This window comes from Quercus lobata, chromosome 1 (genome assembly GCF_001633185.2).
Source record: "Quercus lobata isolate SW786 chromosome 1, ValleyOak3.0 Primary Assembly, whole genome shotgun sequence".
NCBI lineage: Eukaryota > Viridiplantae > Streptophyta > Magnoliopsida > Fagales > Fagaceae > Quercus > Quercus lobata.
The window spans coordinates 44,735,528-44,758,543 of record NC_044904.1 but is presented as its reverse complement, the minus strand read 5'-3'; the positions used below and the strand labels follow the sequence as shown (position 1 = coordinate 44,758,543).

The window sequence follows — 23,016 nt, the reverse complement described above, 5'->3', positions numbered from 1 at the left end:
GTGTTACCCATTAAAGCAAAGGATGTGTGTTCCCCAGGTTGATTCAACTTTACCCATTCATCCACAATATCCTTTCACTTCCTAACAACACAAACAAAAATAAACGAATTCAAGCAAAACAAATAAAAAAATTTAAATACTCTTGGTGGTAGACTAAAATAAAATATCAGCTTACAGAGATTTATAAACAATTTGAACTTTACATTAGAATCTCTGTTTTCCCCAAAAGAAAATACATCTTTTCTAAGCACAACTCATTTTGGCATAAAAGTAAACCACAATCAAGTGAACAAATCAGAAGTTCTCAAAGTTTTAAATCAAGGCAGTTAAAAACTAAAAACAAAGTTCAGAAAATTTCATGTCCCAAATCATTTCATTAAGCAAAACATTGAAGTCAACCACACAAACACAGAAACCTAGTCACAGAATACAAAACCAACAGAACAATATGAAACACATGGCATTAATTTCTGTGAAGCTTAAATACATACATATTATGTACACATATACACACAAACAGAACACAAATATACATACAGATCATACAGACTCAAAAGCAAAATAAACTCAACAGATCAAATGAGTAGTGAAGACCAATACCAGAAATCCAATCCAAAGGAAGAAGAAGAAAACGTGGAAACTCTACACACACACACACACACACACACACAAAAACAAAACAAAAGAGAAAATGGAAAGGAAGCGTCATGCCTCCAAGCCAAAGCCCCTTTTTTCAGTTTGGCTCAGGAATTTTGTCAAACACTTTAAGAGTGAAGGGTTGGTATTCTGTTCTCTTCAACCACACCCTCAAGTAGGGTTGTTCTGCCTCGGGGTGTTGGGGCTTCTCTGATTTCAATCAAAATACAGTCATGTATAAGTAGATATTCTCAAAACCAAACTCGAATTTCTCTACAAACTCACCCCAAACTCAAATTAGCTTCAAAAGTTTCGGTTTTATATATATATATATATAGATTATTATTTATATAAGTATTGCTGATGTGGAAAATTATGGGAATTTCAAAATTTTTGGTATATATATAATAATAATAATAATAATAAAATAAGAGAAAAAGAGCGAAACAAAGTTGCTTTGTAAGAGCTTAATAGCTTAACTGACATTTTTTTGGTATTTCCAATTGGTGACGTCTTCAAAACTTGCTCACAACTCGGTGGCAGTGCCACATGCAGCTTAGAAGACTTGCAATATATATATATATATATATATTAAACTAACAAGTTTTGTACACTTACAACAAAATTTTAAATACCCTAATTTAAGAAAGCCTACGATTTTGGTTATTTTTTCTTTCTTAACTTTGCAATTGTAGCAGTTTTTCTCTCTTTGGAGGCTAGGTTTGCAATTGCTACATGTATCACTCGCCGCTCTACGCCTCTCTGTCTTTCACTTTCTCATTTTTTTTTCTCCTCCATCATAATTTTAAACTCTCTTTCACTTTATGATTCTCATTTCAACATTCTTTTAGTCTCACTTCCTATCAATCACTTTTTGCCTTTTCATTCTGTATATGTGTATTTTTTTAATATATATATATATATATATATATTTTGTGATGTCAGATTTATTCAAATTCTATTTTTATTAAATTGAATTAAATTCCTGGCAACTTTTTTTCCACTGTTTATGGATCTGTGAAACAAAAGGCGATTGATGCCATTTTTTTTGGCGTTATAGATTGAAAAGAAAAGAAAGAGAGAGAGAGAGAGAAAACCAAACCCACACATAGTTGACCATTACCATATACCGCGAATTAACGAAACAAAAACCATGCACTCCTGCCTCTCTCACACACACAGACAGAACCCAAACAGAACCCAAAACTATACGAAACTAGTCAGTCACAGCTCTCATCAGCTTTCCGATCTCACCATGGCAGAGAAGCAGCAGCTGATCGTGGCCGTTGAAGGCACCGCAGCCATGGGACACTTTTGGCAAACAGTCCTTTCTGATTACCTTGAAAAGATCATCAGGTCTAATCTAATTGCCTCATTTTCCATTTCTAATTTCTTTCTTTAATATAATTCACCGATTGTTTTGTATTTTTATTGTTCTCCAATTACTTGTTTTAGGGATTTTTTTTTTGGAATGATATAATGGTTAGGCTTAGGATGATGCATGCTTTTAAAGGCGCTGAATTTTTTTTTTTTTTTTTTTTTTTTTTTTTTTTTTTTTGTTGTTGTTGAGAAAGTTCAATTTTTAGGGTTTTGAAAAAGTTTTACTATGGTTTTGGTGGAATTTTAGTTCAACTTTGAATCTATTGGGTTAGGAAGCTGAAAGTGGAATAGGAATTGGATTATCAAAATCCCTATTCTATGCAACCAAACACGAACTTACAACTTATATATATAATTCTTGGATCAAGTAACTAGTTGCTTTTTAAAATGATTTTTGAGTAGTTGTTAGTCATGGCTGTAATTAAGAAAGTAGTTAACTCATTAAAAAAAAAAAAAAAGCAGTTAAATGCTATATATATATATATATATTCCAAATTACAGTTAGTTATCCATGCGGTCTTTTGACGAGAGGGTATCTGGTGTAACGACTATATGTAACACAGGCTGTGCCGCACGCTTGTGGGGTCTGCTCCCATTAGAGAGGGGGTGTTACATACGTTTGTTATACACTATGCTTTTTCCTTCTTGACTTATTCTTTGTACAACTCCCATCTACCAGGTTTTTACCCCATTTTGTGAGTGTGTGTGTGTGTGTTTTAAATTTTTTTCCTTAATACATTAGTTTTGGTCTCAAGGGGGAGAGGGAAAGGGAAGATTTGAACTAGTGATTTTTCGATTTTGATGAGACATGATCCCTAGCTGAATGTGCTACCTGGGGTTCCTTTTGGTACCTTTTTAATGAATTGATTTACATATTAAGAAAATACAAATTTTTGCAATCATCTTAACTCAAGGTTGATTTGCAATCTGCATCCCACAATCCAAAATAAACAAATTATTTAGTTGATTGTAGTGGAGGAGGAAATAATAATGAGAGCACTCTAGCACTTAACCCAGTCCACCAATTTGTCAATTTTGACATTAATTTTAGATGGTAAGATGGACATTGCAAATTAGTCATGAACGAGGGTGTTGATTGCAAAAATTTATAGTTTTGGATGAATTTTGTAAATAAACCCCTGGTTAAGGTGATTAATTGCAAATACCCCATAAATTTGCTTCTAATTTTTAGATTTTATGAGATGTGTCATGCTATATATAACTATTTATGTTAGGAACTCATGAGTAGAACTCAACCTTGAAAACTGGCTTGCAAGGGAGGATGCTCAAGAGCTTATAAACACATGGTTAAACTTACACTTAATCTATTTGGGATATTAGAATCATAACATACCACCACGCTTCGCAGCCGACGTCCACGACGGCTCACTCTATTGACAATGACCTAATAGTAGTCCTTTCTCTTTTTGGTGGCTCCACTCACCTATCAGTTTATTATAATCTAGCCTCTAGGTCGCCCCCTCTGGGATCCACCACAAAGCTATTCTTCCTGTAGCCATGGTTGACACCAAATTTTCAACAATTCTAAATGAATCCATATCCAACTTTCAAGAAGTTCAAAAACAACTTAGTCTCATTTTGCAGAAATTATTTGATGCAGAAACAAGAAGACAACAACCCCAAACACCTCAGTCCAATGAGATACATCAAGCAACGCTCTACCCATAACTTTTCCAAAATCAATCAAGGTTGATTTTCCCAGGTTCAAGGGTGAAGAACATGCTACTTGGGTTTATAAAGTAAACCAATACTTCAACTATTACAAGACCCCATATCATGAACACTGGCGGCTCCACGATAGAGCCAAGGTGGTCACAGGACCACCCTGACCTAGAAAAAAATCGTTATTATATATAAAATTTAAAATTTTTTTGATTTTTTTACCCTTAAAAAAATATGTGATCACCCTAAATTTTTTTAAGCCTAATATAATTAAATTTTGGACAAAGTTTAACAACAAATTAACTTGGTTGTAGACTAAGGCTACAACTTCATTCAATATATTTTTTATTGGATATGAATTTTGACAAATCCACAATTAGATTACATTTTTTTTTATATCCTCCATGCTTGCAAAACTTTAAGAAGATCAAAGATTAATAGCTTGTGTCATCAATTAAATGTTTAAATTTCGAGTTTTTGTAGTCTAACATTATACACAAAAAAAGTTTATAGATCAAATAGGAAATAACATTTGATTAACATGAAATTTAACATGTGTTTTAAGAACATAAAGAGCATACAATTCAACGGTTCGATTTTCAAAATATGTAACCTCGTTAATTTGTTTAGTGAAAGTTGTAGTCTTAGGCTACAACTAAGTTTGTAGTCAAATTTTGTTTCTTTTAACAATATATTGAGCCCTTACAAACAAAAAGGGGAAAAAAAAAAAATTATTTAACTAAAATTTTGAAAAAGATGTAGCTTGCAGTATTGATAATGAGATTATCATGCAACGATTTCAAAATAAAAATATTTGTAGAAGGAAATTGTAAGAAAGGAAATTGTAAGACTTTATGTATTTGAGTGTTTTTTTGCTTTTTTTTTTTGGTTGTTGTCAATATATGAATTTATCTTTTTATTAGATTTTGTTTAATTTAAGTTTCTTCATGACCACCTTGGGAAAAATTCTTGGAGCCACCACTGATCATGAAAAGCTTCTAATGGCCTATTTTCACATGGATGTGGAAGCATTAGTATGGTTCAAAGATATTGAAGATATTGGGTTAAATGTTAGTTGGGATGCCTTTGTTCAAGCGGTACAAGTCAAATTTGGATCTACTGCTTATGACAATCCAATGAAAGCTACCACTCAAGAACACACTACTCCTATAAGTGTTCCTATGGTCATTGATGTTAGCCAAAATAATGTTGCACCAAATGGGCCAAGACTTTAGGAGAATTTCGAGGCTGTGACTAAAGAAGAGTTATGGAGTCTTGAGGCAACGGAAAAGAAGAATCTACAATGTGCCTCTCTGCAACCTATTGTTTGTGAGTATGATGAAGCTATTGTTATTGAAGGGGCCAATATAGTTAAGAGTCCAGCAAATTAACCGAGTGTTTGAAGTTGTGGAAGGGACCTTGAAAAGGACAAAAGACACGGCTATTGAACTACAAGACATTGCTAGTTCTCTAGTTATGGGTTGTGATTAATTGCTTTGGAGCTGTTCGTGTGATCAATGGTCAAGATGCTTTGGCATATTGGGTTAGTGGCCGGATTCCCCTCATGAAGTTGTCATTTCTCAATGACACCTTGTGGGCAAGGTGTTTTGAAGGGGAGGGAAATGTTAGGAACCTATAGGTAGAACTCACCCTTAAAACTAGCTTGTAAGAGGAGGGTACCCAAGTGCTTATAAACACGTGCTAAGTTTACACTTAATTCATGTGAGACACTATGATCATAACAGTTTACAATTTATGAGAATCATTATTTAGATAAATACCATGCAATGCAATTAATTTGTTCCTATTTTTAATTGAGTGGTGATGAGCTTGGTGACATTGAACCATTATCAAAGTAAGGAAAAAATTAGGCTAAAATGCAAAACTCACCCTTTATATTTCACCAAAATTCATTTCAGTCTTCTAACTTTGCTTTCGTTCATTTCAGTCCTTTAACTTTCAATTTTATTCAATTAAGACTTTTCCATCAACTTTTGTCAGATGTTGTGGTTAATTTTTCAATTTTTTAAATTAAAAAAATTCAATTAATGATTGAAAAATATTTTCTAGATTTAATTTTTTTTTTTTTTTAACAAAAGTTGATGAAAATGCTTTAATTGAATAAATCTGAAACTTAGAAAACTAAAATGAACGAAAGCAAAGTTAGAGGACTGAAATAAATTCTGAAAATAATTCTGAAGAAACTTAGAAGGTGAGTTTTACATTTTAGCCAAAAATTTAATTAGAAGCTCTGGGTGGTTATGAGTTTAGTGATGTTGAACCATTGGCATGTTATTGGAACCGAAGCAAGCAAGAAATTAAATATAAGCTCTGGTTGGTGATGATCTTGGTGATGTTAAATCGTTAGCATATTATGGAAATCAAATTTATTGCTTACCAAAACATTATGGTTGTTTACATTCTTTAATGGGTACTTTGAGGCCGTATCAAATAGATAAGTACTGATGAGGCCTGGCTCAAATTGCACCTTCCCTTGTAAGAACAACATGGAGGGTAAGGTTGTGGGTTCTAAAAACCAAAAAGGTGAGTGTATAACTTACCAGTAAAAAATTCAAATAGATTAGTCCCAAATATCATCATTTAATGCAAACTATTTTGTTCTTATACTAGAAATCAGAAATAACCGGACAATATTTCTGTTTATTTCCCTTAATAGTGGCTTTTTTGGGTTTAATCTAGGAATGAAAATTTGTTCCAAAATTTTAACCAAATTGAATTCTAGGAGTAAAGTTTCATTATGAGATTCTAGTGTTGAGGTCACCTTTTTGCTTTAGTTGGTAGAAACTCCTTCAAATGTCTGATACTTATGGTTTGTAATCATTAAATCATTATGGTTTTGATCTTTTACATTCTGCAGAGGCAGGTCCATCTGGTAGCAGATTTTCCACTAGCTTATATGTGCCATAAGAGGCCATATTAGGTTGTTATACTGGGTTGATAAATGCTAATTCTCTTACTGAGGGGGCCAATGACTTGTTAAAAAAAAGAAAAAAAGAAGAAGAGAAGTTCAATGGCAATTCCTCTGTTAAGATTACTGGTTATGAAATTGGTAAGGGTTTATACACTAACCTCCCTTGAGGTCTGAGAAATTTCAGAACCTCCTCGAATTTTTAGAAATGACACATCCATCCTAAGGTTATTACTTTTATTTTCTCTCTCTTGATTTTTATTATCATATAACCAATATGATTAGTAAAACATAACTCTTTTATTATTATTATTTATTTTTTATATTTGATAGGTAGTAAAACATAACTTGAGGTTATGTTGGATGTGATTTTAATTTGGAAAATGTGTATTTTCACTCAATTTTAATGACATGTAAATGGTCATAGGGGGTCAATGTTTATATATATATATATATATATATCAAAACTTCAAGGGGTGGAGTGTTATATATGAACATTGGAGGAGGTTTTTGACATTTCCCAAAACCTTGAGGGAGGTTAGGGTAATTTACCCCAATGGTAATGTAAAATTCTCTCTCTCTCTCTCTCTCTCTTAGATTGGTAAGTTACGCACCTGGTGGGTCTTGAACCAAAAAGTAATAATGTTTTTGTCTATTTTTATTTTTGTTAAAATGGGATACTAAAGTTATTTTGTATGTCTTGTTTACCATTCAATTTTTGTAATTGAGGACATGAACTGAAATTGGCTTGAATAATTATAAGGTCTGACAGATTAGGTTTTCATTTTCAAAGGTCTTGCCTACATAAATAGAAAAAGCTTTAATAGGATCTTTATTGAACCTTACTGTAAGATTAAAATAGTAACTCAGATATTATATTTGAAAGATGGTCAATGAATTTTCATGCTAGACAGCAGCTAGAAACTTTGCTGCTGGTCTAATTAAGAGAGGAATTGTTGATTGGGTTTGTATATTCATGAGTTTGGTCTTCATTGGGTTTGGATTTGGGCAAGGTCTACTACACTTCTGTCTTGTTCATTTCTTAATCTTCTTATAAAACTCCAAACATGTGGATCAATTACTTTACATCCTAGAAAGCATTTGCAAATTGCACTTTGGCATTTTTAAGTGTGTTTGGGGCTGTAATTCTCAACTTGAGAAGAAAAGCATTACATTTGTTTTTGAAACAGAAACTCTAATGTATAGGTGTACTTGTATAGGTATATTCTCTAGATATAGTATAGGTGTACTTGTATGTTGCCCGTATTTGTGTAGAGTTTGGTATATCTGGAAAGAAAAAGAAAAAGAAAAAGAAAAAGAAAAAGAAAAAGAAAAAGGAGTTTCCTATCATTAATGTGTTGATATGAGTGGATATGAATTGCTGACTTTGGGATATTATGTTGAAGCTATAGCTCAGCTTGCACTTTCTTCTCCCATAATAATTGGTTGGAGGGTGAGGTCATGGGCTTAAGATCCACTAAGTGCTTGTGTAACTTACCCAAAAAAAAAGAAAAGAAAGATTTGGAGTCCAATTGCAATTGAATGTTCAATCAACTGCATTCTTTTATAATGGTCTTATTTGTGTCATTTCATCTCCATCGACCAACCCCCCAGTGGCCGGAAGCTGGCAGCTAGGTGTATTTCTGCATGTCACTGATTCAGTGTTGGAAGCCTGTTTAAATATCCATAAACTTAGAGTTTCTCCACTATGAATTAATTACAATGGGAATATTCAAAAATAAATATATTGTAATCTGAGTTTTTTCCCCCTTTTTCACTTCTTGTTTTTAGGTTCTCATTTATGTGTCTTTTTATTTATTTAATTTTTCAAGGGATGCTAGTTGATCACCTCTTGCTTTCAGGAAATCATGGTCCTAGTCTTCAACTTATTTAGCTGATATTTTTGCTGACTTGATGTTTGTCCCCTTTCTTGTTACTTTTGATTTTGAAACCTTGTGTTGTTTGAGAATAAATGTATATTTTATTTCATTGGTATTGTTTTTATACAGGTATTGTTTAACTGCATTATCATTTACTCAGATCACATCGTAGACATTATATTTAATATTTTATGCCAGTTCTGATTTATTGTGTTTCAAATGTAGGTGTTTCTGTGGAAATGAGTTGAACGGGCAGGTAAATCCTCTTTTTGTCATGATGCAGTTATTAGAATCTTTTTCTTGCCACTGATAACTCATTCTACCTAATTAGGATTTATAGTCTCTGTTTATGATACTTGATACTAAGGCATATGCCAAGAAATGCCGATTATTCATCTAATTCATTGGCAGCAAGCACCGTAGTTGAACAAATCAGGCACATAATGATTTCCTTTATATGGATTTATCTATTTGATTGAGCATGATATTATGCATTCCATTGAACTTCCAACTGCCGTTGGTATTTGTATATTTTTCTTATTTAATTGAAGATTTCAGTTGTAGAAAGTTTTGTAATCTTTTCTGTAAGTTTTGGTTTTATAGCTTGCTAATTATTGCCTTCTTAATGCTGATGTATGTGTATATATATATATATATATAATTTTTTTTTTTTTGAAATACAGAAGCCCTCTAGTTCTAATGTTGAGTTCTCCTTGGTCACTTTTAATACCCATGGATCCTACTGTGGTATGTATTTTTCTCATTCTTCTTAAACTGTCTTACAGATTATATTTTGGTTAATATATATGACATCTTCTTGGAAAAATAATGTAATGCAGTATTACTACCATCCAACCCCTCTTTTCTTCTTTCTACATTATTGTATCTGATACAAGCATATAAACATCATAAAGTTAAATTGGAAATTCTTCCATTCATGGTTTTGAAACCTTTTAGTGGTTTTTGCCTTTCTGGACTAATTCCACTTTTGCATCTCTGGCATAGTAGAAGTTTAATACAACTTTGTATCCATGTACTTGATGTCCATTATAAAACTTCCCTGACATTTTGAACTCAACTCAACTCAACTAAGCCCTAATTCTAAATTGGGGTTGGATTCATGGACAATGAGAATCATGTTCATACGATGTGATAAAAGTTCTATGCTGACCATCATCCTACTACAAACCTTCTCCTTTATTCAGGCTTGGGACTGGCTATGCAAAAGGATATGTCAATGAACTTTGCATGCACGAAGTTAACTTTCAAACTCATCTTAAGATGTATTTTTTTCTTAACCAAGCTTTTTTCAGGCTTGTTTTTTTGTACAAGAATATAATGTCTTGGATGTTATGAAGCTTGAATTGCACCAAGCTTACAATATGCAATAACTTCTATGTTTGCATATCAGTTGCTAAGTGTATATTTTGCCTTCCTTCTTGCAGGGTGCCTGGTACAACGGACTGGCTGGACAAGAGATGTAGATAATTTCTTACAGTGGCTTTCATATATACCCTTTGCTGGTGGTGGTTTCAATGATGCTGCAATTGCAGAAGGGCTTGCTGAAGCTCTGATGGTGTGAAGTGTTTGATCTTCTATTCTTTTTTTCCTTCCCATATTCAGTTTCAGTTAACAAATATATGTGCGATCTTGTTATATATATGTCTGCCTCATGCACACTTCTTACATACTTTTTAATTGTAAATTTTCTTTCGGTTATGGACATAGTCATACAGACTCCAGGAATGTTTTGAGTCTTCGTTATTGCCACATGGTTTGATATTTACGCTCTCTGTTTGAAGAAAAATATTTTCCGTAAATTTTTTTTCCCATTTTTAGGTGTTTTTTTGTATATAAAACGTAGTCAAACTTGTAAAATATTTTCCATTAACAGTAAATCTTTTATAAAAAGTTGTAAAATGTTTTACCTTTAAAAACTTGATAAAACATTCACAAAAACACAAAGTGGTTGCCCTCTCCCCATCTGGTGGCTAGGGGCAGGGCAGCTGGTGCCTGCAGTTCTGTTGCCACTTGCCAGAGCCGGTGGTCTGGTAACCAGAGATGTTGTTCTGGCAGTGGTCGCCGGCAGTCCAGCACAGGAGCCACCTTTCCGATTGCCAGTTCCGGTGGTCCGGTCACTGGACCGTCAGCGGCTCCAGTGGCTAGGCCGCTGGTTTTTGTGGTTTGATTGAAAAATTTTACATGTCACACAAAATGACTAAAATATATTTTACTGAAAATATTTTACATGAAAAATATTTACATTGGAAAATATTTTGCTTCAAAACAAACGGAGCCTAAAATCAGGCAGAGGCCTTGGTTTAGGTCCCCCTAGGGTCTTGAAACTATCTTCACATTGACACCCCTCCTATTCCTTCCGTAGAATAAAGCAGGTCTAGAACTTGCTAGGGTGAACAACCAAGGAGCTGCCGCTTAAAGGTTTTGCTGATGATGATTGCAACCAACATCTGGTAGAATTTCTGTGATTGCATTCTGTGATATCGTTCCCTCAACCTAGGTTATGCTGAAAATTCTCATCAGCACTTGTCAGTGCTTGCTATTAAACAGATGGGGGCGTGAACAAGTTTTAGGCAATAAATGGTGGTGATATGCAAAAATTTACTGTTTATAACATAACTCAAGTTGTACTTATGCAAGTTTGGGAGACTTCTGTGCATTTTGAAAGGGCTTATGGCATTCTCTTCATCCTGTTCATATGATTGTTATTCAAGTTTGGGAGACTTCTGTGCATTTCATCAGTTTGCTCTAATGCTACATGCTTTGTTAGATCACATATCTTTGCATTTCCTACTTGTAGTTTTTGATAACTTGGTGTTCCCCTTTTCCTTGTAGCATCTTCAACTTGAATCAAATCTCTTTTCTGGGTTGGTGATTTTATTATACAAGAAAAAACCTCATAAGTGACTTCTAATTTTCTTGCTCAATTGTCCTATCTCTTTGTTTTCATGAATATAATTAAAATTCGTGCTAGGGTTGGTTACTGATCCTACTCCAAGCTCTCACTTAAATAATCCTTTCTTGGTCCAGAATTTTGGACTAGCTATGCATTGTAATTGTGTTGGTAGCTCTAAATGATCTCACCATATCCTTGTTAGTATGGGCTTTGGTGAAAACATTCAGACAAGATAGATTTTTAATCATATTCATGCTGATCCTTCCTTTTTCATAGTGACACTGTTGCATTAGATGCACTCCTTCATGTGATGAATAGTTTTAAGTACATAAGTGATTTGCCATTGTATTACTAGTGACCATCGATCCTTGACTATAAAGATGCATCTAATTTGGTTTATATTCAAAGAATCTAAAGCAACTAATTGGATTTTACTAAGCACAAATTGCAAAGAGCGTGCCTTGTGATCTCCAAATAAAAGTTCATAATTTTCATCATCTTATTGGCACTGTTTGTTATGTTCACTCCTTATTAAGTACTGTTTCTTTTGATGCTTTAATCAGTATGCTCGCTCATTAAATATCTACTGCTTCTTTTGATGCTTTAATCAGATGTTTCCTATTCTGCAAAATGGAAACCAAAATCAACAAAATATGGATTCTCAAAGGCATTGCATTCTTGTTGCTGCTAGTAACCCTTATCCCTTGCCAACACCAGTTTATCGGCCACAGATTCAAAATTTGGAGAAGGGTGAAAATATAGAAGAACAAACAGAAAGCCGCTCGTCTGATGCTGAGACAGTTGCTAAATCATTTGCCCAAGTACATTTACCATTGCTTAGTCCTTATTTACTGATGGTTGTTTGCATTTTTATGAGGGTTCCCCTGTCATGAAGTAACAGATCCTTAATTTTCCATGCAGTGCTCCGTTTCTCTGTCAGTCATTTGTCCAAAACAGCTTCCTAAACTTAGAACAATATTCAATGCGGTAATGACGATAATTTTACTCAGTTTAATGTTTCATTAGTGTTTCTTGCTTTGAGCTTGCCAAGAATTTCATATCTAGGCTACCCAATACCTCAACTGAACTATTCTCTATTCAACGATTACTCTCTAGAGCTTGACTTCTCTGAAACTAACTGCTTGGTTTAGAATGAATGTATATAGCCTATGCTGGTTATGTGATACTTATCTAGATGAAAGCACCAACTAAATCTATAAACTAAATTTTTTAATAAAAAAAAAACGTTACATATTAGGCTAGAATCTATGTCATGCTCTATTTTTGGAGCACACCAAAGGGAAGCACCAACTCTTTTTTGCTTACTGGAAGCTGGGTATGTTACTTACTACATCAATTTATTAATTTAGGCAAGGCGCAATCCCCGGCCTGCAGATCTAGCAGTAGACAATGTGAAAAACCCTCAGTTTCTTGTTCTACTATCAGAGAATTTTATGGAGGCCCGTGCTGCTTTAAGTCGTTCTGGAATTACAAGTTTGCCTTCAAATCAGAGTTCTGTAAAAGTGGACATGACTCCTGTTACTTCAGTCACAGGACCGCCTCCAACTTCTATTCAATCAGGTTATGAATCCATTTAATATGATATTTGGTTGCTTGTCTATTTTGAAGCGTGAATGAACTGATTCACATGACCTATTTGTTTCTTTTGCCTTTTCCCCCACATGTGTTAGCCAACTGGGCTCGTTTAGAAAGAAAAAATAGAAACACATTAAGCAAGATTTTCTTAATACTGTATTTGCTCCACCCACCTTCCAACATATATATTTATTTATTTATTAAGGAAGAAAGCATATACACTTCTGTATTTTTCCAATGCAAACTTCCAACAAGCCTTTCTCACAACAATACTAGTCCCACTTTGGGGAAAAAAAATGAGAGAATGATGTTAACAATTTTTTTACATATAGATGGGCTATTCCTCCCTTTAATCTTTTATTCTTAAGATGGAAACTGTCCCACATTTGATATTTTATGTGACAATTTCCAATAACCAAGGCTTTGTAAGCCTCTATCCTACGTTAAAAATGAAATGAAAATTTAAGAATAATTAGTGTCGCAAGTTAATAAGCTAAGCTAATGTATTTTATATTAAAATTTTATCATCTATGACATCACAGTTCGACTATAAAACCCAGAACTACTCTCTTTTCTGATTCTGTCTGGTTTGGTTTTTAAAACTATGTTTCCACCTGTCAAATTTTATACTTGAATTTTTGGAGTCCAAATTCATCATGATCAAGTCTCTGCATGGTTGGTTATATCATATTTGCATCATAGAGGAAGTAGTTGCTAGGTGTTAAAATAATTGGTTAAGTGATTAATAATAATTTCACAATTTCCTAATAGTTTAAGTTTTGGGGCCAAGTGACCCCACCTCCCATTTATAAGTTAAATATTTCACCTATTGGGCCCCTACTAATTGGGGGGAAGTCTTAGCCCACACATGAGGGTGAGTGTTAGAATAAATGGTTAAGTGATTAGATTCATCTTTTCCTCTTAATTTAAGCTTTTTAGACAAATGGTAGTTTATCACTAGATTTTGTAGAAGATTTATTGCCTTATTGCTATACTTTTATTATTTGAGAACTAATATGAAAAGTACAACACCGGTAACACTTTTCCCAGACCCGGTAGAAGCAGGAAGCGTTGTGCATTGGGTATGACATTTTTATTGGGCATTACAAACTTTGTAAGGAGTATAATCTGCTTAGCAAGATTCAAGCATTATTGGAAGAATCAAAATAGTAATACTGTTTCACCTGAGCATCATACTCTCCCTCTTTCCCTCTCAAGACTATTTATTTGATGAATGAGTAATTTCATGTCAAAGGAAGTTATCAATCAATAATACAACCTACCAAAACAGAAGCAGTAATACTGCTAGTGATATTCTATCAACAATAATTATTCTTTTTCGTTTCTTGATTGAAGAGTTCTCAATGGTCAAATTTCAGTAATCTCTGCTGAGTGTTTAACTATTCAGAGTTGAGAAAAATGAAACGAAAAAATAACACACATAATACTCTAGCTCTGGGGAAAATTGTGTCTGTGAAAGAAGTGCATATTTATTTCTAATCTGAAAACTTCTCTTTAGTGGATTGTGAATTTTAGCCACAGTTGAAATGGCAGGTATATGCCTCAGATGGTAGCTAATAGTTTGGAAGGCTAATTGCAACTATTGGTTAATTTTTGCTTAATATTCTGATTGGTGGACTAACTTTCCCTTTATTGATTTTCAGTGAATGGGTCTATCATGAATAGGCAACCAATATCTGTTGGAAATGTTCCCCCTGCTACTGTGAAAGTTGTAAGTGTTGCATATCCTTCACTATGGTTGACTTATTCCTGGGAGTTGAATGTTCTTCGTATAATATGCAGAATTGGATTGTGTAAGCAGTGTTGAATTCATAATATATTTTTCAGGAACCAAGCACTATAACTTCCATGGTAGCTGGACCTGGTTTTTCACACATGCCACCTGTTGCACGTGCTGCTTCTCAAGGAGTCCCAAGCTTACAAACTTCTTCACCATCTTCTGCTTCTCAAGAAATGATCACAAATAATGACAATGTCCAAGATTTGAAACCCTTAGTAAGTGGTGTGTCACAACCTGTACGTCCTGTTGGCCCTGCTCCAGCAAATGTGAACATTTTGAACAATCTCTGTCAAGCACGACAAGTGATGAACTCTGCAGCTTTAACTGGAGGATCCTCTATAGGACTTCAACATCAAACTCCTATATCCATGCATATGTCAAACATGATATCCAGTGGGATGGCATCTTCTGTGTCTGCTGCTCAAAATGTATTTTCATCTGGACAATCTGGCATTACATCGATAAGTGGGTCCGGAGCCCTTTCAGGGACTGGACAGGTTGCACAAAACTCAGGTCTTGGTTCATTCAATTCGGCAACTTCTAATGTGTCTGGAAATTCAAACCTTGGGATTTCTCAACCAATGGCTAATCTCCAAGGAGGTGTTAGTATGAGTCAATCAGTACCTGGTATGAACCCAGGGAATCTTTCCGGAGCACAAATGGCACAAAGTGGGATTGGCATGAACCAAAACATGATGAGTGGCCTTGGGCCATCAGTTGTCTCTTCTGGAACTGGAACAATGATTCCGACTCCAGGAATGCCTCAACAAGTACAATCAGGGATGCAATCACTCGGCGTAAACAACAACTCAGCAGCTAATATGCCATTGTCACAACAAACATCAAGTTCTTTGCAGTCATCACAATCCAAATATGTAAAAGTCTGGGAGGTAAGTCCAGGATACATAGGATTAAGGATGGATTTGCAAATTGCATGTGGCTAAGTTTATAAATTTCACCCATGTTCTACCTTTCCTTACAGATGGCCGTATTTAGAAAAAATAAAAAATAAAAAAATTCTTATTTTCTATGCCTGCCCAAGCTAATGGAACAGAGAGTATGTATAGTAAAATATCCTGTCCATGTGAAAGTTAAGAAGGTCAAAACACCCTTATATATTCTTTTTTCCTGAGAACACCTCCACCTGAGTTTTGTAATGCTGTAACAGTTTTTTTTTTTCCCCTTTAGTTTAGTAGAGATCAAAGCCCCATATCCTTAAGTAGTACAATCTTGACAATACTTTTGACTGATATTATCAATCAGAAGATAACATATCTTTTTTGTAATATTAAATTTTTGGATTTTTTTTAACCAGCAACTTTTTTGTACATGGTTGTAACCAAACACCTCTTTCTCCTGGGCTTCTGGCTGAGAGAAAGAGCCACGGGGTGTGGGGAGGGTAACACTATCAACAACATCATCTACCTTGTGATTTTTTATTTTTTATAAATTGTTATTTTTGTAACTGCTTATTATAAATCAAATTCATTCATCAAGGAAGTTCTGAACTTGTCCTCTGAAACTGACTTGTGGTTGGCTCTTTATTACGTTACATGGTATAGTTGTGTAATCACTAATTTTTTTGAACAATCAAATGCATGCAGGGAAATTTATCTGGCCAGAGACAAGGGCAGCCTGTCTTTATCACCAGACTGGAAGTATGTTTCTAGTACCCGACAAATTTTATTTAATATTGAGTAACTTTTTCTTCTTTAAAAAGTTTTTGAAATTGCAGTAATGTATGATATTTTTAACTTTCAAGCACCTGATAAAAAATTATGCAAATATATTGTGTACTTTCTCTTTTTTGTTTTATGTTTGTTCTAATGTGTTGATATTGTTTGATGATCTTTTTTACCTATGTTATCTTATTAAATTTGTAAATCTCACAGGCCAATTCTTTGTGACAGGGTTACAGGAGTGCTTCAGCTTCTGAAACGTAAGGCCTGGAAGTATTTTCTTATTTCTGCCCAAAAAAAAAAAAAAAAAATCCTCGGAATATTTTTAAGGACTTAGCTACGTGCTTTGACATCAAACTCAATTTTTATTCTAAACTTAAGAGGAAAAATGAGTCTAGTGATTTGCTAATGCTAATTGCCGGATTAGCTCACTGACTGGTAATAAGTTTCTCATTTGACTGATGATCGGTAAAGGATTATACTTTAATTAAGCCTTCATCATTTGAAATTAAAAATATAGATCGTAGGGAGATGGTTCAGCATTGGTTTCCAGCCTTTTTTTAAAAAGAAAAAGAAAAAGAAATTTAATCTACAGTGGCATGATTAGTCACCTGAAGCAATGTTGGCTTGTGGTTGAGTTTTCTCTTCTTGTTGTGGAAGGAACCACTGTAGATGATGATATTCTATCGGAGGGAGAATTATAAGTCTCAATTAGATTTTAAGCATCCAGAAGTAGTTTAAAATACTTCAAATAATTTCTGCTGTTATGTTAGCACCTATGAATGCATTATCTAGTATTTTAGTCATAAACAAGGTGGATGACCTCAATCAAAAGCCAATATGTAAAGGATGACTCAAAAATCTTAGTATTTCTTTTCAATACCCTGACATAGACTATGAGGTGGTATTAGTTCTGTATTTGGGTTTCAGTCCTTCCTGTTTACTTATTGAAAATAAAAAATAAAAAGTTCTGTATTTGGGGTTCCTACTTTATGTGTTTCCCAACAGCTACATCTTTTTGGGGGAAAAGTTTTGGATTCCTTGTTTAGCACATCATAGAAGATTAATCTTTATTTACTGGCATGTATATCTCCTGTGCTTTTCAGGCTTGCAGCAAACTGGCCGCCAACAATGCAAATAGTTCGGCTAATATCTCAGGACCACATGAACAATAAGTAATTCTTCTGAGTGAAAATTTTGATTTTGTCTACTTATGCTTGTGTCTCTGTCCATTTATCTTTCTGGATTTGTTATATTTTTGATCTTGTTAACTTCATTGTGTTCGATATTAGGCAATATGTTGGAAAGGCAGATTTTCTAGTTTTTCGTGCAATGAACCAGCATGGATTTCTTGGACAACTGCAAGAAAAGAAGCTTGTAAGTTGTCTTTAGCTATTTCTCCCTGCCCCCCCACCCACCACACACACAAAAAAAGGGTCAACAACTATGTGTATTACTTCATTTTTCCTCTGTTGTTCAGCATTAATATCAGTATAATTTTCTTTTGTGGATCTAGAACTGATCTTTTACTAGGTTAGCATAATGGTGCCAACTCTATGGCTTTGGATAAGTGGGAATTCTTGAAAGTATGATGATTTATCGGGAACATTCTCTATAATACCAGATTTTGCACAAGTTCAAATGTTTACACGGCTGGGAAAAGAGAGCGTAGGAACTGGGAATATGTTCTACACAAAGGACTACAACCAGCCTTTATTAGCTAATTAGATGTTTTATTTAATTTTCTAGAGTCAAAGTTATTTTTGTAATTCAATAATTGGGTTTTGATCTAAGTCAATTAGGATTAGCGTTTTGATCTAACTCATTTGGAGACAAGTTTATGATAATAAAATTTCAGTTTGAGTGAGGAGCCTTATAGCTCATCTAGCACCTCTTGATGTTTCCAACGTAGATGTCCAGGGTTTAAATTCTCCCTCCCTAACCTATAGAATTATCAAAATAAAATTCTAGTTAGAATTTTTCAAATGACTTTGTGTTGACTCCAACCAACCCTAGCTGTTGATTCCTAGGTTTATCTTATTTTTCTGTTTTGGATGTTCTGCAATTTTCTTTAGAAAATTTTATGCTGCATCAACTTTGGTATCAAGCTCATTGTTGTCAGTCATTGAACTATACCAACATTTATACAGTTAGCAGACGTTTAGGTGGAATGAGCTTTCTCAAATCTGATATTGAATATGTATTCTACAGTTGATCTGGGGTTTGAACTAATTTAACTTGCTGTGAAGTTTCCCCATAATGAAAATAATTGCCGCTTCGATTTTAAACACCAAGAGCCTTTTAGCTCAACTAGTTAGCACCTTCTTGTGTTTCCAAATGAGACATTCAAGGTTCAAATCCCCCCTTCCCCCTACTATCAAATTATCAAAAAAAGATTTTAAACGACATTTGAACCTTTTTAACTACTACCATTTGAAGCCTGCCAATCCCTAAAACATGTTTTAAGAATATTCCAAGGGTCTTAAATCCTTCAATATTGTAGTGTCATAGAACAACTGCTTTGATTCTTCAACACACTCAAATAAACCTTGTTGAATTGTTTACTTCAGTAAGAATTAAGAAGTCATATGCTTTAGAATTTGGACGTGTGGAACACTGTATGTCTATGTTTGTTGACATGCATTTGGAGGGAGAGAGGTATGCATTTTTTATGAAACTGGGTTCTGATTGCTTAAACTAAGATTTTTATTTTTGAGATCACTTTTCAATTGGATAAGGTCAAATAAGGGAAGTTGGGGATTTTGCTTCTTGCTCCTTTTGGGAATGCTTAGATCTTTAGGGGTTTTAGACCACATAAATTCTTTTCTTGTGCGTCTCTTTCATGCTGACCGAATATTAGGGCTATGCCCTTTTTTCATACAAAATTATTACTTAAAAAAAAGTAATATACTTCAAAAATGCTGTAATAAACAATTTCATGAATTATTTATTTTTAATTTTGGCTGGATAAGGGTTTTGAACCCCTGCTGCTTTGACCATGCATCATGAAGCTTTACCACCTAGATAAGGTGGCATCTTTGCTTCCATTTGATATTTTAAACAGCTTAAGTTTTATGTCTTATTTTGTAAATTTGAAACCACAAATGTATGTCTGCTGGGATCTTTTAGTGCTGAAGTTTTCAATTTTTATTGTTATAGTGTGCAGTCATTCAATTGCCATCTCAGACATTGCTGCTATCTGTTTCTGACAAAGCCTGCCGCTTGATTGGAATGCTTTTTCCTGGGGTAAGATTTTTCTGAACTTCAATTATTATCAATTAACTGAGATTTTGTTTTGTGCATGCTATCTGGAAAATCTTATAGTCGTCAACTCTGTGCTCTCACATTAACAAAAAATTACCAGGTTCATCAAAACTAAAAGAAAGTTGCAAAATAATTTGCGACCTTGTTTTCTCGAAACTTACTTTTACAGTAAACTTTAAGTAGTTTTCCACAATGTAAAAGTTGCTTTTGCATCTTTGCATTTCTTTTTTAATCTTTAATGTTGAAGCCTGTGAGTTCAGGCTCCAAAACAAGTTTTTGGATGAACCATGTAGGATTACTCAGCTTTGCAATTTACTAAACCTAAACTATTTGTGGAATCAGGATATGGTTGTGTTTAAGCCACAAATATCAAGTCAGCAGCAACAACAGCAACAAATGCAACAGCAGCAGATGCAATCTCAACAGCATCCACAGCTGCAACAACAGCACCTTCCACAACTGCAACAACAACAGCAGCTTCCGCAACTGCAACAGCAGCTTCCGCAACTGCAACAGCAGCAGCTTCCACAGATGCAACAACAACCGCAGCTTCCTCAACTACAACAGCAGCAGCAGCTGCCTCAACTGCAACAGCAGCAGCAGCTGCCGCAACTGCAACAGCAGCAACCACTCTCGCAGCTGCAACCACAACAGCAACTTCAGCAACTGCAACAACAGCAACCACTCTCACAGCTGCAGCAGCAGCAGCAGCAGCTTCCGCAACTGCAGCAATTGCAGCAACAGCAACAACTTCCGCAGCAACAACAAATGGTTGGGACAGGGATGGGTCAAGCTTACATTCAAGGTACAGGCAGGTCACAATTAGTTTCTCAGGGACAGGTTCCATCACAAGGGCCACCAAACATGCCTGGAGGGGGCTTTATGAATTAATTATTGTATTGACTCATTCGGGACTTCAGTATGTTAGGTTATACAGAACTATCAGATTGAACCTACAATGGGCCTTATCAACTCATTACAAAGACTGTAGTCAGCTTACAGATAAGAGTACCTGTAGGTTTACATCGAAGCAGATGTTTTTATGTCAAAAAGCTATCATAGCAGGAGTTCCTGTTAATGGATACTTTGTTTTGGTGAATAAGATTAATTTTCTTCTACTGATCACAAATTTGGCTTTGCAAACTCGCGTGTAACAAATAAATATTCATGCTGACATATGTTTTGGGGGCAGTATATTGTTGATCTTTCAGCTTCAGTGTTTGATCAGCCTTATTGTACATTCACAAGAATTGAGTTAATAAATAATGAGAAGTTAGTTATGTTTGTCTGTCTATCTATCTATATATCCACGTTTTAGAGATTGTCTAGTGTCATGTATTCCAGTTGGGGAAACTGTGATGAAACACATGTAATGCGCTAGGCTAATATGGCAAAAGCTTTGATCCTTGGGAAATTTTTTCAGACTTTTTGTTTCTCAGGACCACCCAATTTTGGTGAAGATTCTGAACCACCAAGGAAATCATGAGCAGGTTTATTAGATCTAGAATTCCCAAGGCCCTAACCTGAAGTCTAGGGATTAAATTAAAGGAAGAAAGGTACTGTTTTGAGATACATTGATGATTTGTAAAAATTTTGGGGAGAGAGATTGGAAGCTGAAGACAGCAGCTTTTCCTTTCCATATTCATTTGCAGTATGAGAAAGATTCAAGCAAATGGGTAATTATTGCCAAGAATTGAGGTTCATGGGATGTCCTAGTGGTTTTAACACCTCTTGTGGTGCGTGAGCAAGTGAGAATTCACATAGCAAAAAAAGAAAATATTGCCAAGAATTTTTATGGAATCACAGGCTTGAAAGCATCCTGTGATTCCTGTCTGCCATCTTCTTGCAAAAGTGAATGAGAGGTTCTGGTTTACATATTTGATTTTGACCATGGAAGTTCAACCTGAATGCAAGTTTGGGTCAATTCTAAATCCATGATTAGTGAGTGTGATGTATATATGACGACAATATAAGATTAGCCAAAATATGATAATTTGTGTATAAATTTTTTGTGGAATGCAGTGCAAGCAGTTTCCTTTCGGTCTCCAAAGCCACTGCCAGGGGCGGCTCAAGGTATTGAGGGGCCTAAGGTGACTACTTTAAGTGAATTCTATTCTTATACATTAATTATTAATAATATTTATTTAGCTTTTGGTTTTTTCTTTTTTCCATTTAAAATTTATTTTTTTAGAAAAAAAATTACAAATTAAAATAAACTCATGGCATTACTCAATGACTATACAACTAAAATAAACACTATTTATTGAATGAAGTAACCAAATACTAAAAAATTATGATTGAAAATTTTAATAAAATTATATATTTGATATCTCTAAATAAAATTTGAGTATAAATTTATTTACTAGTATAAGATTGATGGGTTCTTTTAATATTTATGTGTGAGAGATTAAATAATTGACTCATCCAATGAAAATAATTTTTTTAAACTGGTTTTTCTTTGATAAAAAAAAAAAAAAAAAACTACTTTTTATTTATTGATGAATATTTAGAGCTTAATTAATACTTCTATTAGTACAAGAATATCTCTATTGGTAGAAATTAGGAGCCTTTTTTCATTGGAGCCCTTACGCGATTGCTTATTTGGCTCACCCATTGAGCCGGCTCTGGCCACTGGGGACACATCACAAATAAAGATAAGATGCCCACCAACTTTGACATAACAAGCAGGTAAACAGCTTCCTCGCTTTAATCATTATTCCCGAAACTAATGTCCCTTTTTTGTAAAGCTACTGCTACGAGTAGTGAAATGATTAAAGGATGGATCCAATTCATCAACCAACAAAATTTCCCATGATTGGTTCTAGTGGAAAAATAAGAAATTCCCATCAATTCCCTCTGATTCCCTGGTCTGGACCATGAAGTAGGTATTGTATTTTTCACAACCCTTGCTGCACTAAGTCACTAACCCAAAAGTTAACCTTGGTGGACCTGAATGTTCACACATAAGATAACAGGTTCTCCTACCATGTAGAGAGCCAGGATTAGTGACTAGGTACAATGACAATTAAGAGTGGCAAGACAGTGATTGGGCAACACTAAGCACGTTATCACTATTTACATGGTTGAGTGGTAGGAAAGTTTAATATCATTTTTCCAAATATCTGGAGTGATTTGTTACTTCAATTGTTAACCAAAGCTTTTATTTTTTTATTTTTGATAGTTGTGGGAAGAGAATTTAAACCCTAGACATCTCCGTTTGAATAATTAGTCTAAGGATACACCCTATTTCATAT

The 23,016-nt window shown here is 34.4% G+C and overlaps 1 protein-coding gene across 1 annotated transcript; it reads left to right on the top strand.

The window, feature by feature from the left end:
* The first annotated feature begins 1,719 nt into the window (after positions 1-1,719).
* Positions 1,720-21,054, top strand: LOC115990866 (mediator of RNA polymerase II transcription subunit 25). The gene is made up of 15 exons (XM_031114641.1): positions 1,720-1,992; positions 8,734-8,764; positions 9,192-9,255; positions 9,954-10,084; positions 12,034-12,243; positions 12,344-12,409; positions 12,793-13,003; positions 14,683-14,750; positions 14,867-15,709; positions 16,424-16,477; positions 16,730-16,758; positions 17,605-17,673; positions 17,791-17,875; positions 19,658-19,744; positions 20,105-21,054. Exons 1-15 carry the CDS (start codon positions 1,790-1,792, stop codon positions 20,651-20,653), a joined length of 2,700 nt encoding a protein of 899 aa, XP_030970501.1. The 5' UTR covers positions 1,720-1,789; the 3' UTR covers positions 20,654-21,054.
* Positions 21,055-23,016: the final 1,962 nt, after the last annotated feature.

What these genes read in the sequence shown, in the direction of transcription:
- LOC115990866 (XM_031114641.1), top strand. Translation starts at nt 1,790, where the DNA reads ATGCACTCCTGCCTCTCTCACACACACAGACAGAACCCAAACAGAACC. An exon ending in GGCTTGCTGAAGCTCTGATG is followed by an intron (nt 10,085 to 12,033) that starts GTGTGAAGTGTT and finishes TGCTTTAATCAG; the next exon opens with ATGTTTCCTATTCTGCAAAA. An exon ending in AGTGCTTCAGCTTCTGAAAC is followed by an intron (nt 16,759 to 17,604) that starts GTAAGGCCTGGA and finishes TGTGCTTTTCAG; the next exon opens with GCTTGCAGCAAACTGGCCGC.